This window comes from Pristis pectinata, chromosome 33, assembly GCF_009764475.1.
Source record: "Pristis pectinata isolate sPriPec2 chromosome 33, sPriPec2.1.pri, whole genome shotgun sequence".
NCBI classification, from domain to species: Eukaryota; Metazoa; Chordata; class Chondrichthyes; order Rhinopristiformes; family Pristidae; genus Pristis; species Pristis pectinata.
The window spans coordinates 8,615,888-8,633,392 of NC_067437.1; the positions used below are offsets into that span (position 1 = coordinate 8,615,888).

The 17,505-nt window shown below is 46.3% G+C and overlaps 2 protein-coding genes across 4 annotated transcripts in view; one reads left to right on the plus strand and one right to left on the minus strand.

Moving 5' to 3' along the window:
* LOC127585440 (ferritin heavy chain-like) overlaps positions 1-13,372 on the plus strand; it is a 19,048-nt gene extending 5,676 nt beyond the window's left edge. For all 3 annotated transcript variants that reach the window (XM_052042867.1, XM_052042869.1, XM_052042870.1), the window contains exons 3-4: positions 700-825; positions 10,933-13,372. In XM_052042867.1, coding sequence (XP_051898827.1) covers positions 700-825; positions 10,933-11,088 — 282 coding nt within the window. In that variant the 3' untranslated portion in view covers positions 11,089-13,372. The remainder of the gene's footprint in view (positions 1-699; positions 826-10,932) is intronic.
* Positions 13,166-15,028, minus strand: LOC127585442 (ferritin heavy chain-like). Its single transcript, XM_052042872.1, has 4 exons — positions 14,793-15,028; positions 14,200-14,346; positions 13,974-14,099; positions 13,166-13,596 (listed from the first exon to the last, which is right to left on the minus strand). The coding sequence occupies exons 1-4, from the start codon at positions 14,892-14,894 to the stop codon at positions 13,441-13,443; spliced, it is 531 nt and encodes a 176-aa protein (XP_051898832.1). The 5' UTR covers positions 14,895-15,028; the 3' UTR covers positions 13,166-13,440.
* Between the last annotated feature and the right edge of the window lie 2,477 nt (positions 15,029-17,505).

Consider the following 17,505-nt stretch of genomic DNA (forward strand, 5'->3'; position numbering starts at 1 on the left):
TCGACCTCAGCACCATTGATGTAGACAGGTGCATGTACGCCGCCCCCTTTCCTGAAGTCAATGACCAGCTCTTTTGTTTTGTTGGCACTAAGGGAAAGGTTGTTGTCATGACACCATTCCACTAAGCTCTCTATCTCCTTCCTGTACTCCGCCTCATCGCTGTTTGAGATACGGCCTATGACGGTGCTATCATCTGCAAACTTGTTAATGGAGTTAGAGCAGAATCTGGCCACACAGTCATGAGTCATGATGATGTTTCCCCTGGCTGGAGTGTTTAGGTCCAGAGATCACAGTCATAACATAAAGGTTTGGCCATTCATGACTGAGATTCTTGCATAATGAGGAGTCAAGGAATATGGGATTAGTGCAGGAAAGTAGAGTTGAGGTAAAAGATTGGCCACGTTCTTAATGAATGACAGAGCAGGTACAAGGGACCAAAATGGTCTTTTCTGCTTCAATTTTTAACGTTCCATGTTGGAGGAGAGCCTGCAATGGCAGCATAATCTGGCATTGTTATTCTTGGTGAGAGAGGTTGGGAGAAGCTTTAGCCTTCACAGGTAATTTGCATTTTATAAATCTTACACACTGCAGGCACTTTGTGCCAGTGATGGAGATGGAACCTGTTTATTAATAATTAATAGAGCACCAGTCATACAGGCTGCCTGCTACTGGATGGTCTGAAGCTTCTTCTATTTTCAGAAACCTTACCAAGATGAGTGGGGCAGTGGCTTGGAGGCAATGGAGCATGCACTGGAGCTTGAGAAAGAAGTCAATCAATGCATTCTGAACCTGCACAAACTGGCAAGTGAACAGAACGATCCTAATGTAAGTGTGCAAACTATCAAATTATGGCCACCCTGATTTTCTGCTCAAATTTATTGATAAGATAAGATTTCTTTACTAGTCACATGTACATCGGAACACACAGTGAAATGCAACTTTTGCATAGAGTGTCCTGGGGGCAGCCCGCAAGTGTCGCCACGCTTCTGGTGCCAACATAGCATGCCCACAACTTCCTAACCTTTACGTCTTTGGAATGTGGGAGGAAAACGGAGCACCTGGAGGAAACCCACGCAGACATGGGGAGAACGTACAAACTCCTTACAGACGGCAGCCAGAATTGAACCTGGGTCACTGGTGCTGTATTAGTGTTACGCTAACCACTACACTACCGTGCCTGCCCCAAACAAATCTGTGGAGTCACTGCGAGTAGAGTTCAAACCCGTGCGGGGAAACCCCATTGGATTTCAAGTCCAACGCCGTAACCACTCGGCCATCGATAGATTGGAGGAAATTTTAGAGAACTATTCAAAGTTACCCCAGTTGAATAAATGATGACCAATGCTGGAGACACAGATTTAAGATAATTGGCAAAACAAAATCAATCCAGTCACAAAACAGAAAATAAAAAAAGCTTACGACAATGAGCTTTTGGGATCTGGAATGTTCTGCTTGAACAGGCAGGAAAGCAACTTCAGCAGGAACTTTCAAAGGGGAATTGAGCAAGTACTTGAGGAAAAAGTCCAGCCTCTAAGCATCCACTTACTAATCTTCCTCAGAATCACAAATATGTCAGTGACATGGGGAAAGAGAATGAAGAGTGACTGACCCCTTTCTTCAAACAGCCAGCACAAGCATAATAGGCCAAATGGCTTCTTTCTATCTTGTATGGTTAATTTTGGAAGAGGAATTTTATAGTTCTATCTGATTTTATTCACCGTGGAAGGGTATAGGATAAAATCTCCCAACCTTGATTACCAACAGTGAATCTCGAAGGGGAGCACACATCATTTCCCTTGTGAGAGGTGGACAATAGTTTCACCCAATATAGCAGAACCTCAAATGAATTTCCTGTCAATGATTTTAAAAAGTTAGTCTCTCATCGGTTGAACTGCATTACATGCCAGGCAATAACACCAGTGATTGAAATCTCTACTAATAGTTTGCTTTCCTCAGTAAATTTCTCTGCACCATTTTGTGAACTTTGCATTCCTTGATTATTTGAAGTGTATAAAGAAACTTTTCCAGTTTCAAGCAACAAACTATATGCTTCCTGTATTATTCATATTGTAGCGACTCACCGTCCAGTCAGGTGAACCAGCTCGGCAGTCGGGTCGCACGGCGTCGGAGCGACGAGGCCCAAGATAGTGGTGGGCCTCGTCTTTCCCGAGCGACGGGGAGAACCCGTGCGCGGGAAAGACTTGATGACGTAGTACTTACGTCATTGCCGGTTGCATTGGGTGGGAACAGTCTTCCTTAAAAGGCCCGCGCAAGATGGGAAAATAAACCAGTTCTTGTTTGACAATCCTTCGACTAGTGTCTTGTTTTATTTAGCGGTAGCAACCGCTAGATTGGTGACCCCAACGGTCCAAACGGATTTTGAACCCGCGCAATGGATGACAACGCAGCAGCCAACGCAGTGGCCCTCAAGCTGCCCACCTTCTGGACACTTCGGCCCAGCGTCTGGTTTGACCAGGCCGAAGCGCAGTTCCACCTTCGGCAGATCACCTCCGACTCCATGAAGTACTACCATGTGGTTAGCTCTCTGGACCAAGAGACGGCTGCCAAGGTCGGAGACTTCATCCAGTTGCCTCCGGAGGAAGATAAGTACCCGGCTTTCAAAGACCTTTTGATTCGGACCTTCGGCCTCTCCCGTCGTGAGTGCGCCGCCCGCCTGCTTGATCTGGACGGCCTGGGGGACAGATCCCCATCCGCCCTAATGAATGAGATGCTGGCATTGGCCGAGGGACACAAGCCATGCCTGATGTTTGAACAGGCCTTCCTCGAACAGCTCCCCGATGACATCCACCTGTTGTTAGCTGACGCCAACTTCAGCAACCCCCGTGAGGTAGCCGCCCAGGCAGATGTCCCATGGAAGGCCAAACGCGAGAGCGGTTTGTCCGTCGGCCAAATCACCAGGCCACGAGCCCAACGCCCACCCCGCCCAGTCCCAGCAACCAAGCAGCCACACCCCAGGAACACAGACGACGACACGGGTGACCAGCTGTGTTTCTACCATCAGAGGTGGGGCGCGGAGGCCCGTCGATGCCGCCCACCCTGAAAGTTTCAGGGAAACGCCAGGGCCAGCCGCTGCTGATGGCTACGGCGGCTGGCCGCCGACAGAGCCTCCTATTCGTTCAGGACGAAATCTGGACGGCGTTTCCTCGTTGATACTGGAGCGGAGGTCAGTATTTTGCCCCCGACCGGCCGCGACACTCGCAACAGGCCACCAGGTCCTGTACTCAATGCCGCCAATGGTACGACGATACGGTCTTTCGGTACCTGTACACTTCAATTACAATTCGGCGGCAGCCATTTTACCTGGATCTTTACCCTTGCCACCGTCGCCCGACCTCACCTAGGAGCCGATTTCCTTCGGGCCCACAACCTGTTAGTCGACCTGCGAGGGAAGCGGTTAGTCCACTCTAGCACTTTCCAGACCTATCCCCTGGGAGAAATCAGCCTACCAGCCCCGCGCCTGGACTCCATTTCCCTTTCTGGCGATGATTTCACCAAGCTCCTAGCCGAATTCCCATCAATTTTGGCACCTCCGTTTACAAATTCTAGGCCCAAACACTGGGTACGACACCATATCATTACTACAGGGCCACCCCTTCATGCCCGAGCATGACAATTACCTCCAGACAAGCTCCGCCTGGCAAAGGAAGAGTTCCGTCACATGGAGGAGCTGGGGATTGTTCGCAGGTCAGACAGCCCCTGGGCCTCCCCCCTGCACATGGTCCCGAAAGCCACCGGAGGGTGGAGGCCCTGCAGCGACTACCGCAGGCTGAATGACACCACCACCCCGGACCGCTATCCCGTCCCTCACATCCAGGACTTCGCAGCGAACTTACACAGGGCCCGCATCTTTTCTAAAGTGGACCTCGTTCGGGGATACCACCAAATCCCGGTCCATCTGAATGACGTCCCCAAAACTGCGATTATCACCCCATTCGGCCTGTTCGAATTCCTTCGAATGCCGTTCGGCCTTAAGAACGCCGCGCAGACCTTCCAGCGGCTGATGGACGCGGTAGGCCGAGACCTGGACTTCGTGTTCATTTACTTAGATGGCATACTGATTGCCAGCCGTAACCGCCAAGAACACCTTTCCCACCTCCGCCAGCTGTATTCCCGTCTCCGCGATTTCGGCCTCACGATCAACCCATCCAAGTGCCAATTCGGACTTGACTCTATCAATTTCCTCAGCCACAAAATCACCAGCGACGGGGCAACACCCCTACCCGCCAAGGTAGACGCTATCCGCCATTTTGCCCGCCCCGACACGGTCAAAGGCCTACAGGAATTCCTTGGCATGGTCAACCCTTACCATCGGTTCATCCCTGCAGCAGCCCGTATCATGCGGCCTCTGTTCTCGCTGATGGCTGGTAAGGGCAAGGACATCACCTGGAATGACGAGGCTGCGGCTGCCTTCGTTAAGGCCAAAGACACCCTGGCAGACGCCACGATGCTTGTACACCCTAGGACAGACGTCCCAACCGCCCTCACGGTGGACGCGTCCAACACCACGGTGGGTGGGGTACTGGAACAGCTAATCGAAGGCAGTTGGCAACCCTCGGCATTTTTCAGCAAGCACCTTAGACCACCCAAACTGAAATACAGCGCTTTTGTTCGGGAACTTCTAGCGCTGTATCTGGCGGTCCAGCATTTCCGATACTTTCTAGAAGGCAGGCCTTTCACCGCTTTCACCAATCATAAGCCTTTGTCCTTTGCCTTCTCCAAAGTCTCCGATCCCTGGTCAGCTCATCAGCAGAGACATTTATCCTACATTTCCGAATTCACAACAGATATCCAACATGTCTCTGGAAAGGATAATGTCGTCGCTGATGCACTTTCCAGACCGACCATCCACAACCTGTCCTTGGGTGTCGACTACATGGCCCTAGCTGACGCACAGCAAGCCGAGGACGAGCTGCCCAGCTACAGAACCGCAGTCTCGGGCCTGCAGCTCCGAGATTTCTTGGTTGGTCCAGGTCAGCAGACCCTACTTTGCGACATCGCGACAGGTCAGCCCCGCCCTATAGTCCCTGCAGCCTGGCGGAGACGCGTTTTCAACTCGGTACATGGGTTGGCGCACCCGTCCAGCAGATCAACTGTCCGACTGGTCGCCAGCAAGTTTGTCTGGCATGGCCTGCGCAGACAGGTCAGTGAGTGGGCCAAGACTTGTCCGCACTGCCAGACATCGAAAATCCAACGACACACCAAAGTCCCGCCACAGTAGTTCGAGCCTACCCATAGGAGGTTCGACCACATACACGTGGACCCTCTGCCGGTTTCAAGAGGAGCCCGGTACCTCCTTACCATCGTGGACCGGTTCACGAGGTGGCCAGAGGCAACCCCACTGACTGTCATCACGACTGATTCCTGCGCCCGGGTGCTGCTCACAACTTGGGTCTCACGTTTTGGTGTTCCGGCCCACATCACTTCAGACAGAGGCACCCAATTCACTTCCAGTCTCTGGGCTGCATTAGCGAACCTGCTAGGGACACAGCTGCACACCACCACGGCCTACCATCCTCAATCAAACGGGTTGGTGGAACGTTTTCACCACCATCTGAAATCAGCCTTGATGGCCCGCCTGAAGGGTCCTAACTGGGTTGCCGAGCTGCCTTGGGTCCTGCTCGGCATACACACTGCCCCCAAAGAAGACCTCCGCGCTTCGTCAGCTGAGCTTGTGTACGGGGCGCCCCTAGTTGTCCCAGGGGATTTCATACCTGTCCTTCGAGACCAAGGGGAACAACCCCCAGCAGTCCTATAAAGACTGCGCGAGAAGCTTGGCAACTTGGCCCCGATTTCCACCTCGTGGCACGGTCAAGCCCCATCCTGCCAGCCCAAAGAACTACAAGACTGTAAGTTTGTTTTCATTCACAGGGGCACACCTCAGGCGCCGTTGCAACGACCATATGAGGGACCGTTCCGAGTCATAAGGAATAATGGATCCACCTTTATTTTGGACGTTGGGGGCAGGGAACAGGTTTTCACGACGGACCGCCTCAAACCAGCCCATTAAGATCTGCAACAACCGGTCAAGGTTTCAACGCCACGACGCAGAGGCCGACCCCCTAAGCGGCAGCTGGCACAGCCCGCGGACCTTGGTGACTGTATCGCTGGTTCTGGGGGGGGTTGTGTAGCGACTCACCGTCCAGTCAGGCGAACCAGCTCAGCAGTTGGGTCACGCGGCGTCGGAGCGACGAGGCCCAAGATGGCGGTGAGCCTCGTCTTTTCTGAGTGACAGGGAGAACCCGCGCGCGGGAAAGACTTGATGACATAGTACTTATGTCATTGCCGGTTGCATTGGGCGGAAACAGTCTCCCTTAAAAGGCCCGCGCAAGACGGGAAAATAAACCAGTTCTTGTTTGACAATCCTTCGACTAGCGTCTTGTTTTATTTCACGGTAGCAACCGCTACAATATCCACCCTAAGTCCAAAATGTGGTGATCTCATTCCCATGTGAGCAAACTACAATAACTTTGAATTTATGTAGTTTTTTTATTCCAATAAAATGTCCAATGGTGTTCTGGCAAAATATCAAACAAAATTTTGCACCAAACCACGTGATATTAGATGAGATGAGATATCTTTATTAGTCACATGTACATTGAAACACATAGTGAAATGCACCTTTTGCGTAGAATGTTTTGGGGCCAGCCTGCAAGTGTCGCCACGCTTCCAGCGCCAACATAGCATGCCCACAACTCCTAATGTGTACGTCTTTGGAATGTGGGAGGAAACCGGAGCACCCGGAGGAAACCCACACAGTCACAGGGAGAACGTACAAACTCTTTACAGACAGCGGCTGGAATTGAATCCGAGTTGCTGGTGCTGTAGTAGCATTGCGCTAACCGCTACACTACCATGCCTGGCCAAGGACAAAACCATTGAAGTGTGTTGCTTTGGATATATGGATTTTGGTTCAAGACCCACTGAACTTACTGTCAATCTTGGGTTATATTGCACAACTTGGCATAGAGCCCAATTTTACATTTAATAAGTGAAATGATATTGGTAATTTGTACAAGAGATTATTCAAGCCCAGCTTGACTTTTGCTTGATTACTTCATATAGTCAAAGGTCCAGTTCGAACTTCAATGTTTGGTAACTCTCCATAACAATATTTATTTGTAGCAGGACGTCAAAACTTTTATACTTTTTGATCAGTAGATGGCTCTCTTACAAATAGCAGTTAATAGAAGCTAATGGTCTTCAAAGTGATATTTTCCAGATAAAAAATGCATAGGAAGCTTTAGACCAAGTGCTGTTAAAGGATAAGTATAGATAGGTACAATGGTCAGCCGAGACATGATGGGCCAAAGGGCCATTTTCAGTGCTGTATGACTCTGAGATGAGCAGAAGCTCAGTCAAGCTATCTTTTAAGGAGCATCGTAAAAGTAGGAGAGGGAGAAAGATTTGACGAGAAATTCTTAAGGCCTGGGCAAATGAAAGCATAGCTACCGTTGACAGAGCGATTAAAGTCAGACATGTGCCAGTGAGAGATCTTAGAAGATTGTTTTACAGAGGTTCAGAGACACGACGCATTGATAACCGAACTGATTTGTGGAAAGGGCTGTGGATAGTGCTTTAAACTAAATAGTAGGGTGGTGGGTTCAACAAATTGGAAAAGTATGGATAAAGTAAAAGGGAAGGAGAGTGCAGGAGAGGTTACTGAAGTCTCCAGAATAAAGAATAAGACAGAAAGTTTAGAAAGGGATAATAATTTAACTTCAGGCAACATGGAGACAAATTTGAGAAGGGTGGTGAATATCAGACTGAAGGTGTTATACTTGAATGTACACAGTATACGAAATAAGGTAGATGAGCTTATAGCGCAGTTAGAAATTGGCAGGTATGACGTTGTGGGCACAACTTAACGTCCAAGGATACACATCCTGTAGAAAAGACAGGCAAGTGGTCAGGGGGTTGGGGTGGCTCTGTTGGTAAAAAATGAAATCAAAGTTTAGAAAGGGATAATAATTTAACTTCAGGCAACATGGAGACAAATTTGAGAAGGGTGGTGAATATCAGACTGAAGGTGTTATACTTGAATGTACACAGTATACGAAATAAGGTAGATGAGCTTATAGCGCAGTTAGAAATTGGCAGGTATGACGTTGTGGGCACAACTTAACGTCCAAGGATACACATCCTGTAGAAAAGACAGGCAAGTGGTCAGGGGGTTGGGGTGGCTCTGTTGGTAAAAAATGAAATCAAATCCTTAGCAAGGAGTGACATAGGATCAAAAGATGTTGAATCCTTGTAGGTAGAGTTAAGAAACTGCAAGGGTAAAAAGACCCTGATGGGAGTCATGTACAGGCCTCCGAATAGTAGCCAGGTTGTGGGTACAAATTACACAAGGAGACAGAAAAGGCATGTAAAAAGCGCAATGTTACGGTGGTCATGGGGGATTTCAATATGCAGGTAGATTGGGAAAATCAGGTTGGTGCTGGATCTCAAGAGAAGGAATTTGTAGAATGCCTACGAGATGGCTTTTTAGAGCAGCTTGTGGTCGAGCCCACTAGGGAAAAGGCAATTCTGGATTTGGTGTTGTGCAATGAACCAGATTTGATTAGGTGGCCTAAGGTAAAGGAACCCTTTAAGGTAAAGGTAAAGGAGGCAGTGATCATAATGTGATGGAACTCATCCTGCAGTTTGAGAGGGAGAAGCTAAAATCAGATGTATCGGTATTACAGTTGAGTAAAGGTAACTACAGAGGTATGAGAGAAGAGCTGGCCAAAGTTGATTGGAAGGGACCCTAGCAGGGATGATGGTAGAGCAGCAATGGCAGGAGTTTCTGGAAGTCATTTGGGAGATGCAAAATCAGTTCATCTCAAAGAAGAACAAGCACTGTGAAGAAAGGATGAGACAATCGTGGCTGACAAAGGAAGTCAAAGACAGCATAAAAGCAAAACAGAGGGCATACAAGATTGAAAAAATTGGTGGGATGCTAGAGAATTGGGAAGCTTTTAAAAACCAGCAGAAGGCAACTAAAAAAATCAATAAGGGGAGAAAAAATTAAATATGAAGGTAAGCTAGCCAATAATATAAACGAGGATACCAAAAGTTTTTTCAGATATATAAAGAATAAAAGAGAGGCAAGAGTGGACATCGGACCACTGGAAAATGAAACTGGAGAGGTAGTAATGGGAACGAAGAAATGGCAGATGAACTGAATAAGTATTTTGCATCAGTCTTCACTGTGGAAGACACCAGCAACAGGCCAGAGTCGGGGCAGAAGTAGGTGTAGTCGCTATGACTAACGAGAAGGTGCCTGGGAAGCTGAAAGATCTGAAGGTAGATAAGTCACCTGGACTGGATGGTGCTGAAAGAGGTAGCTGAAGAGATTGTGGAGGCATTAGTAGTGATCTTAGCCTGACTTCAGTGGTTGGTAAGATGTTAGAGTCCATTATTAAGGATGAGGTTTCAGGGTACTTGGAAGCACATGATAAAATAAGCCGAAGTCAGCATGGTTTCCTTAAGCGGAAATCTTGCCTGACAAATCTGTTTGAATTCTTTGAGGAAGTAACAGGAGGGATAGACAAAGGAGAGTCAGTGGATGTTGTTTACTTGGATTTTCAGAAGGTCTTTGACAAGGTGCCACACATGAGGCGGCTAAACAAGATAGGAGCCCATGGTATTACAGGAAAGGTACTAGGATGGTTAGAAGACTGGCTGACTGGCAGAAGGCAAACAGTGGGAATAAAGGGGGCCTTTCCTGGTTGGCTCCTGGCGACTAGTGGTGTTCCGCAGGGGTCGGTGTTGGGTCCGCTACTTTTCACGTTATATGTTAATGATCTGGATGACGGAATTGATGGCTTTGTGGCCAAGTTTGCGAATGATACAAAGATAGGTGGAGGGGCAGGTAGTGTTGAGGAAGCAGGGAGTCTGCTAAAGGACTTGGACAGGTTGGAAGAATGGGCAAAGAAGTGGCAGATGAAATACAGCGTAGGGAAGTGTATGGTCATCCACTTTGTTAGAAGGAATAAGGACATAGACTATTTTCTTAATAGGGAGTGAATTCAGAAATCAGAGGTACAAAGAGACTTGGGAGTCCTAGTGCAGGATTTCCTAAAGGTTAACTTGCAGATTGAATCGGTGGTAAGGTAGTCAAATGCAATGTTAACGTTCATTTCAAGAGGACTAGAATATGAAAGCAAGGATGTAATGCTGAGGCTTATAAGGTGTTGGTCAGAGCACATTTGGATTATTGAGCAGTTTTGGGCTCCGTATCTAAGGAAGGATGTGCTGGCATTGGAGAGGGTCCAGAGGAGGTTTATGAGAATGATCCCAGCAATGAAAGGGTTAACGTATGAGGAGCATTTGATGGCCCTGGGCCTGTACTCGCTGGAGTTTAGAAGGATGAGAGGGGGATCTCATTGAAACCTACCGAATATCGAAAGGCCTGGCTAAAGTGGACGTGGAGAGGGTGATTCCAGTAATGGGAGAGTCTACGACCAGAGGGCACAGCCTCAGAATAAAAGGCCGTCCCTTTAGAACAGAGATGAGGAGGAATTTCCTTACCCAAGGGGTGGTAAACATGTGGAATTTATTGCCACAGATGGCTGTGGAGGCCAAGTCATTGGGTATATTTAAAGCGGAGGTTGATAGGTTCTTGATTAGTATGGATGTCAAAGGTTACGGGGAGAAGGCAGGAAAATGGGGTTGAGAGGGAAAAATAAATGAACCATGATCGAATGGCAGAGAAGACTCGATGGGCTGAATGGCCTAATTCTACTCCTGTGTCATGGTCTTATGGAAACTTTAGAATTTGAAATTTGTCTCACCAGTCAAAAGGCTAGTGACTGATAATTCCTAACTATCACATTATGTGCAAGTTTTGGAGCTTGTTTTTTCCCTGTTGGGTGAATTAAGTGATGATATTGAGAAACTCTTCATTGCTATATTCTTTTCCTGTTACAGCTGTGTGAATTCTTGGAGTCAAACTACTTGAGTGAACAAGTCGCAGCCATTAGGAAGCTTGGAGATCACATTACCAACCTGAAGAGACTGGGAGCTCCTGAGAATGGTATGGGAGAGTATCTGTTCGACAGGCACTCCCTGGGAAAGAACAGTTAATGACATGTGCTTTGATGAGCTCACCCCCTAAGAATGTGGCTTGTGCCTGCCATTTTGCAAGTTTATCAGCTTGTAATCTTCCCAGCTCTACAGAAAGGATTCCATTGTTCACCTGAGAGAGGTGCTGTAGATCCCAGTGTCCCAAGTGTTAAATTAGAACAATTATTGCCAACCTAATGCTGGTAGGGCCAGATTAAAGATATTGTATAGGACAAGCACTGTATGTGGAACATATTGCCATCTGTTCCTAAATAAAACATGTTAAAACTTTACTACTTTGTCTGTCAGGTTCTTTTGGATCAAGAGGAAATCTTGGCCGATGCATGAATATGATAAGAGTTATGCCCTCTCTCAGGAAGGGTAGATCTGCAGGGTTAACTCCTGGAATAGGTGGAAGACTTGCCATTTCTATGGTGACTTTCACATCCTTTTCTGAATGTTCCAGTGTTTTACATCTACTATAGTCACAGTTAAAATGTGGGAAACATCAATAATTTGCACAGAGCAAGCCCCCATACGTTGTATTCACCGTCTAGAAATTTGATCGTATTTACACTTTTGTCAGTATTAGATCGGGATTGCCTTTATCTGGAGTAAATTAATTGCCAGTTTCAGGGCAGTGGTGAACTAGGAACTAGGTGAACTTTAGTGCACTAGGATTAGGTAAAAATGGATTATGATGTTTGGAAGTCCCTTGCACAATCATGGTGTTTAAATATTAGAAAGTGATTGGCAACACTTACTGGTCCATCACTTGGCACCAAAAACTGGATGTCCAGAAGTGGTTATTTTATGTCATTCTGGAAGTTTGACAGCACATCCTAGTGCTTCACACTTGCCTGCCTGGTAGGATTTCTGCCTCAAAGGTGCACAGAATTTTTGTCATTCAGTGTGCAATACTCCCTTTGGATTGGTGGGGTTAGGGTATAATTAGGCCTAAATAAATGCTGCATTGGAATTCCTACAAGTCCCATACTTAAATTCACCAATTCCACCAATCATTTTCTCCTCCTGAGATCTGGTCCACAACCTGACTCTTGAGATCCTCACTTTTTGATTTCCCCCACAGAAATGTACTGAGATTTGTGGTGCAAATCCAGAGATTGAAACCCTACAGCAATGACCATTTGGGTGCACAAAAAGCTCTAGGCCAAAAAGTTAAGTGTTAAGAAGATATTGGCCAAAACACTGAGGAAAGAACACCTCCCCTTTGATCATGTTAGTTTACATTCCCATGAGAAATAAATAGGACTCCAGTTCTATGCTGCATCAAAAAACATTCACTGTTCAGCACATGCTTGGTTCTGTACTACTGGGAGAAGGAAGCAAGTCTTTTGATTCAACTAATGCTATGGAATTTCTATATCCATAAGGAAGATGGAAATCACAGTTCACCCTCCGTACTTCTCTGGAAGAGGTAGCCTAGCTTTTTGTGCACATGGTCCTGGAGAAGCACTTGAATCCATGCCCAAAAGGTAGCAGAGATTAAGGTAGGATATGGAGAGATGCAAGGTAACTTTTGTCTATTCTCAGAGGGGTCTGTAAATTTCAATTATTGATTTATACAACACTCTTACCAAGATTTATTGGACTTTGTATCAGTGTTGGGGATAGATACAACTTCAAAATAAAAAAGGTCTCATACAAGGCTTAGTCACTAATGCAACACAACTTGGCCCTTCTGACAAGAAAATATCCAAAACTGTCCCCTCTTCAGTGAGAAGGCAATAAGTTGCCAGGAGTCAAATCAATAGCCAAGATATCCTTGCTATATGGGAAAAAAGCCACTGGCTGCTACCTGTCAAATTCCAGCATCGTGGATGATAAACAGGTGGTAAACATTTCAAATCAGGGCCTTGCCATAAATCATTTGTTGATAATAGATTGTACTGCTGGAATGGTGTCTACCCACCTCCAGTAATTCTAAGTATCTAAAGATTGCAAAACAACTTCATCTGAAAAGGCTTGGAGACGAAGTTCAAGCCTAGTGAGCACTTAACAGGAAAGATAACAACAGCTGTGTGGTGAAGAACAGTTTGAATGCATTACTGCTTCAAATCACAACAAAACCACAATAAACCTTTACCAACTTTTATTTAGCCACAGATCCTCAACAGTTGTGCCACATGGTTTACAACAACTTGGTCTTTTTTCTTTAATTAAAAACCAGGTACAAAAATTGAAAAGTTTCACATTAGATTTACCCTTTCACTTAATTCACAAACAAGTTAACATCCAATTCAAAAATGACATTACCAAAACAGACTCACGATTAAAAAACCTATCAAGAAAGTTATTGACGTATACTGAAAGTGGAAACGTAGGCACACTGATTTCCTGAGGTTTGGTGATTTAGCTGCTCTTGCCCAGTGTATGCTTGTCAAACAGGTACTCCGCCATGCCGCTCTGGGGCGCCCCCATGCGAGTCAGATTGGTGATCATGTCTCCAAGCTTCTTTATGGCTTCGACCTGCTCATGCAAGTAATGGGTTTCCAAGAAGTCGCACATCTAAAGCGGATAAACAGTATTAGTCTTCAAATTAAAGTAACCCAGAGAGGAAGTGCATACCATTTGCAGTGCGTTTCAAATTGAAAAATCCGCTTGCAATAAGTTAGAGCTCAATTACGGCTAGAGTCAAAAAAACCAAAATACCCCCCCTTACAACTACAAACATTTCCATAAAGCTGCTACAGGGAAAGCCCGCACCGTTTCAATATGGCGAGAAAACAAATGCCAGCGTGGATTCATTGTGCCAAATGGTCCGTGCGGTAAACACTTTACGTTACAGTTTGCATGATCTCGTTCGATTGGTTACGGGGGATACTTCATTTCAAGCGAGACAAAGCTGGGTCTTATGTAGGTAGCAAAGAGGGAGCAATATTTACATGAGGGTCGTTCTTGTCAGCGGCAAGTTTGTGGAGCTCCAGGAGAGACTGGTTGACGGTCTTTTCCAGGTGAAGGGCACACTGCAGAGCCTCGAGGCCATTGCTCCACTCGTCTCGGTCAGGTTTCTGGGGGGAAAGATCAGATTTAAAAGTCAACAAATTGTAAATATAGACAGGAACAGCTTCAAAAGAGAGAGTGCCTGCAAGAGCCGTTGTGGCCACTAACCGAAACATCCTGGAGAATAACGCGTCCTCCACGCTGGTTCTGGAACTTTATCAGCTTCTCCACATGCTCCCGCTCCTCGTAGGACTGCTCCTGAAAAAACTTGGCGAAGTTCTTCAACGCCACATCATCCCGATCGAAGTAAGCAGACTGGAAATCAAGTTAAAGTTAGTTAAGTCCGGAACCAGCTTCTAAAACACGCTAGAGATAAACAATCTCCTTCACGCACTCCTGGACTAAATCTTGGCAGGAAGCGGAATAGCAAGACGACGGAGTTGTTCACAAGTTACTTTAGAAAACAAAATGGAAGTTGTATACTTTGATTGCAAATCGTCAGCTTAGCTGCAAATTCCTTTGTGTAAAAGCCCAATCACTCAGCGGCCATTATCGAGCAGTGGATGTGCACTGCTGCCACGATATAGAGGAGAACAAAGAGCCATAAGCAAAGGCTCTTCATGTAAAGAGTTTCCTTGGAAGGTTTCTTCCCCCGTTCGACGCTTAGTGTTCAGTAGTACCGAAACAAGATTACCTATCACTGTTGAGGCCAGGCACACACGCTTTTAAGAGCAGCTTCCCTACTGGGTTAAACGACTTACCATAGACAGGTAGACATAGGAGGCATAAAGCTCCATGTTGATCTGCCGGTTGACGCTGGCTTCGCATTCCTGGTGGTAATTCTGGCGCACTTGGGAAGTCATCCTGCACTGGTTCCGACACAAAAGGTTGTTTAAATCAAAATAAAAGTAGTTGTTTTCAAAAAAAAGGAGGCTTTTGCGAGAGTTGGGCTCTATTCCGTTCAAACACTGTTGAAGCAAGAATACAACCCAGATTCTGAGCTCTAACCCCCGCCGCTGCTCTATTTAAGAGATCAGCCACCGCCCCACAGACTGCAACCCCGAGACCGCCCCCTATTATGATTCAGCAAAATTTCTGCAGTCTTGTTAACTCTTGCAGTGCTGGCTTTGGAATCCAGGCTCCCCTGTCTCCACAGACGCTGTTCGACCTACCAGAGTAGGTTTCTGGCAAAAAGAATTAAAGGAGAGTTGAATGGGAATGTGAGAGAAAGGTGCAGGGGTACAGGGGAGTAAGGATACAGAGGCATGAGGGAGGAGCTGGCCAGAGTTGATTGGAAAGGGACCCAAGCAGGGAAGACGGTGAAGCAGCAATGGCAGGAGTTTCTGGGAGTAATTCGGGAGGCACAGCAGGATTTCATCCCAAAGAAGAAGAAGCATACTTAAGGGGAGGATGAGGCAACCAAGGCCAACAGGGAAGTCAGGGACAGCATAAAGAGAAGGCGTACAATGTGGCGAAGATTAGTGGGAAGCCAGAGGATTGGGAAGCCTTTGAAAGCCAAGAGACGACAACCAAAAAACCTATAAGGGAGAAGATGAAATGCGAGGCAATAATATAAAAGAAGGTTCTAAAAGTTCTTTAGATATATAAAGGATAAGAGAGAGGCAAGAGGGGATGTTGGACTGCTGGAAAATGACAGAGGAGGAATATTAATGAGGAAAAGGGAAATGGTAGAGGAGCTAAATGAGTATTTTGCATCAGTCTTCACAGTGGGAGACACCAGTAACATGCCAGAAATTCAAGAGAGTCAGGGGGCAGAGGTGAGTGTAGTGGCCATTACTAAGGAGAAGGTGTTAAGGAAGCTGAAAGGTCTGAAGGCAGATAAATCACCTGGACCACATGGGCTACACCACAGAGTTCTGAAAGAAGTAGCTGAAGAGATTGTGGAGGCATTAGTGATCTTTCAAGAATCACTAGAGTCAGGGAGGGTCTCAGAGGATTGGAAAATTGCAAATGTGACACCCCTGTTTAAGAAGGGAGGGAGGCAAAAGACAGGAAATTATGGGCTGGTTAGCCTGACCTCAGTAGTTGGTAAGATTCTAGAGTCCATTATTAAGGATGAAATTTCGGAGTACTTGGAAGTACATGATAAAATAGGGTGGTCAGCACAATTTTGTTAAGGGGAGATCTTGCCTGACAAATCTGTTTGAATTCTTTGAGGAAGTAACAAGCAGGTTAGACAAAGGAAAGTTGGTGGAAGTTAGTTATTTGGATTTTCAGAAGGCCTTTGAGAAGGTGCCACGCATGAAGCTGCTAAACAAGGTAACAGCCCATGGTGTTAGAGGCAAGGTACTAGCATGGATAGAAGATTGGCTGACTGGCAGAAGTCAGGGAGTGGGGATAAAGGGGTCCTTTTCGGGATGGCTAGTGGCATTCCTCACGGGTCAGTGTTGGGACCGCAACTTTTCACTTTAAACATTAATGATCTGGATGAAGGAACTGATGGCGTTGTAGCCAAGTTTGCAGATGATACCGAGGTAGGTGGACGGACAGGTAGTGTTGTGGAAGCAGGGAGTCTGCAGAAGGACTTGGACAGGTTGGGAGAGTGGGCAAAGAAGTGGCAGATGGAACACAGGATTATGCACTTCAGTAGGAGGAATAAAGGTGTAGACTATTTTCTAAATGGGGAGAGAATTCAGAAATTGAAGGTGCAAAGGTGTCGTTCCGAAATCAATTTTTCATTTCCGTCCGCTGTAAATAACACAGTGCCACAAGGTCGATTCAGACAAATACCTTTATTAGCAGTGCACCGCTAGGAGAATTCTCTTCAGCACTCACTAAGAGTCGCTTCCCGAGTTCTCCCCCAACAAAGGGCAGACAGACATTTATACAGGAATTGTCATGCACATCCCATGCAGACGGTGCTGCGAGTTTCGGTCAAGCTATAGAGATCCCAAGACAGCTATCATACCTTTTGTCTTAGTATAATTGCGTTATAATCAAGGCTTTCAAAGGCAGACCAAGTCTTCACCTCGATGTTAATTACACTCAGTATCACCACCGTCTGACATATCGGAATGGTTTGTTACCCAAAACAGTTAACATACTTAACATTCCAACCTAACTAGTGAGTCAGCAGCTTGCTAGTCCTTGCTAAAGAAATATAAATGCATATATATATATATTTTGTTTGCCAGTTATAGGTATCGTTGCAATTTTTAACCCTTCACTTCAGGATTCCCTTAAGGTTAACTTGCAGGTTGAGTCGGTAGTAAAGAAGGCAAATGCAATGTTAGCATTAATTTCAAGAGGACTAGAATATAAAAGGAAAGAAGTAATGCTGAGGCTTTATAAGATGTTGGTCAAACCACATTTGGAATATTGTGAGCAATTTTGGGCCCCATATCTGAGGAAGGATGTGCTGGCCCTGGAGAGGATCCAGAGGAGGTTCACAAGAATGATCACAGGAGTGAAAGGTTTAATGTATGAGGAGCATTTGATGAATCTAGGATCTGA

What these genes read in the sequence shown, in the direction of transcription:
- LOC127585442 (XM_052042872.1), bottom strand. Translation starts at nt 14,894, where the DNA reads ATGACTTCCCAAGTGCGCCAGAATTACCACCAGGAATGCGAAGCCAGC. An exon ending in TTATTCTCCAGGATGTTTCG is followed by an intron (nt 14,100 to 14,199) that starts GTTAGTGGCCAC and finishes CTTTCCCCCCAG; the next exon opens with AAACCTGACCGAGACGAGTG. An exon ending in CTGACAAGAACGACCCTCAT is followed by an intron (nt 13,597 to 13,973) that starts GTAAATATTGCT and finishes TATCCGCTTTAG; the next exon opens with ATGTGCGACTTCTTGGAAAC.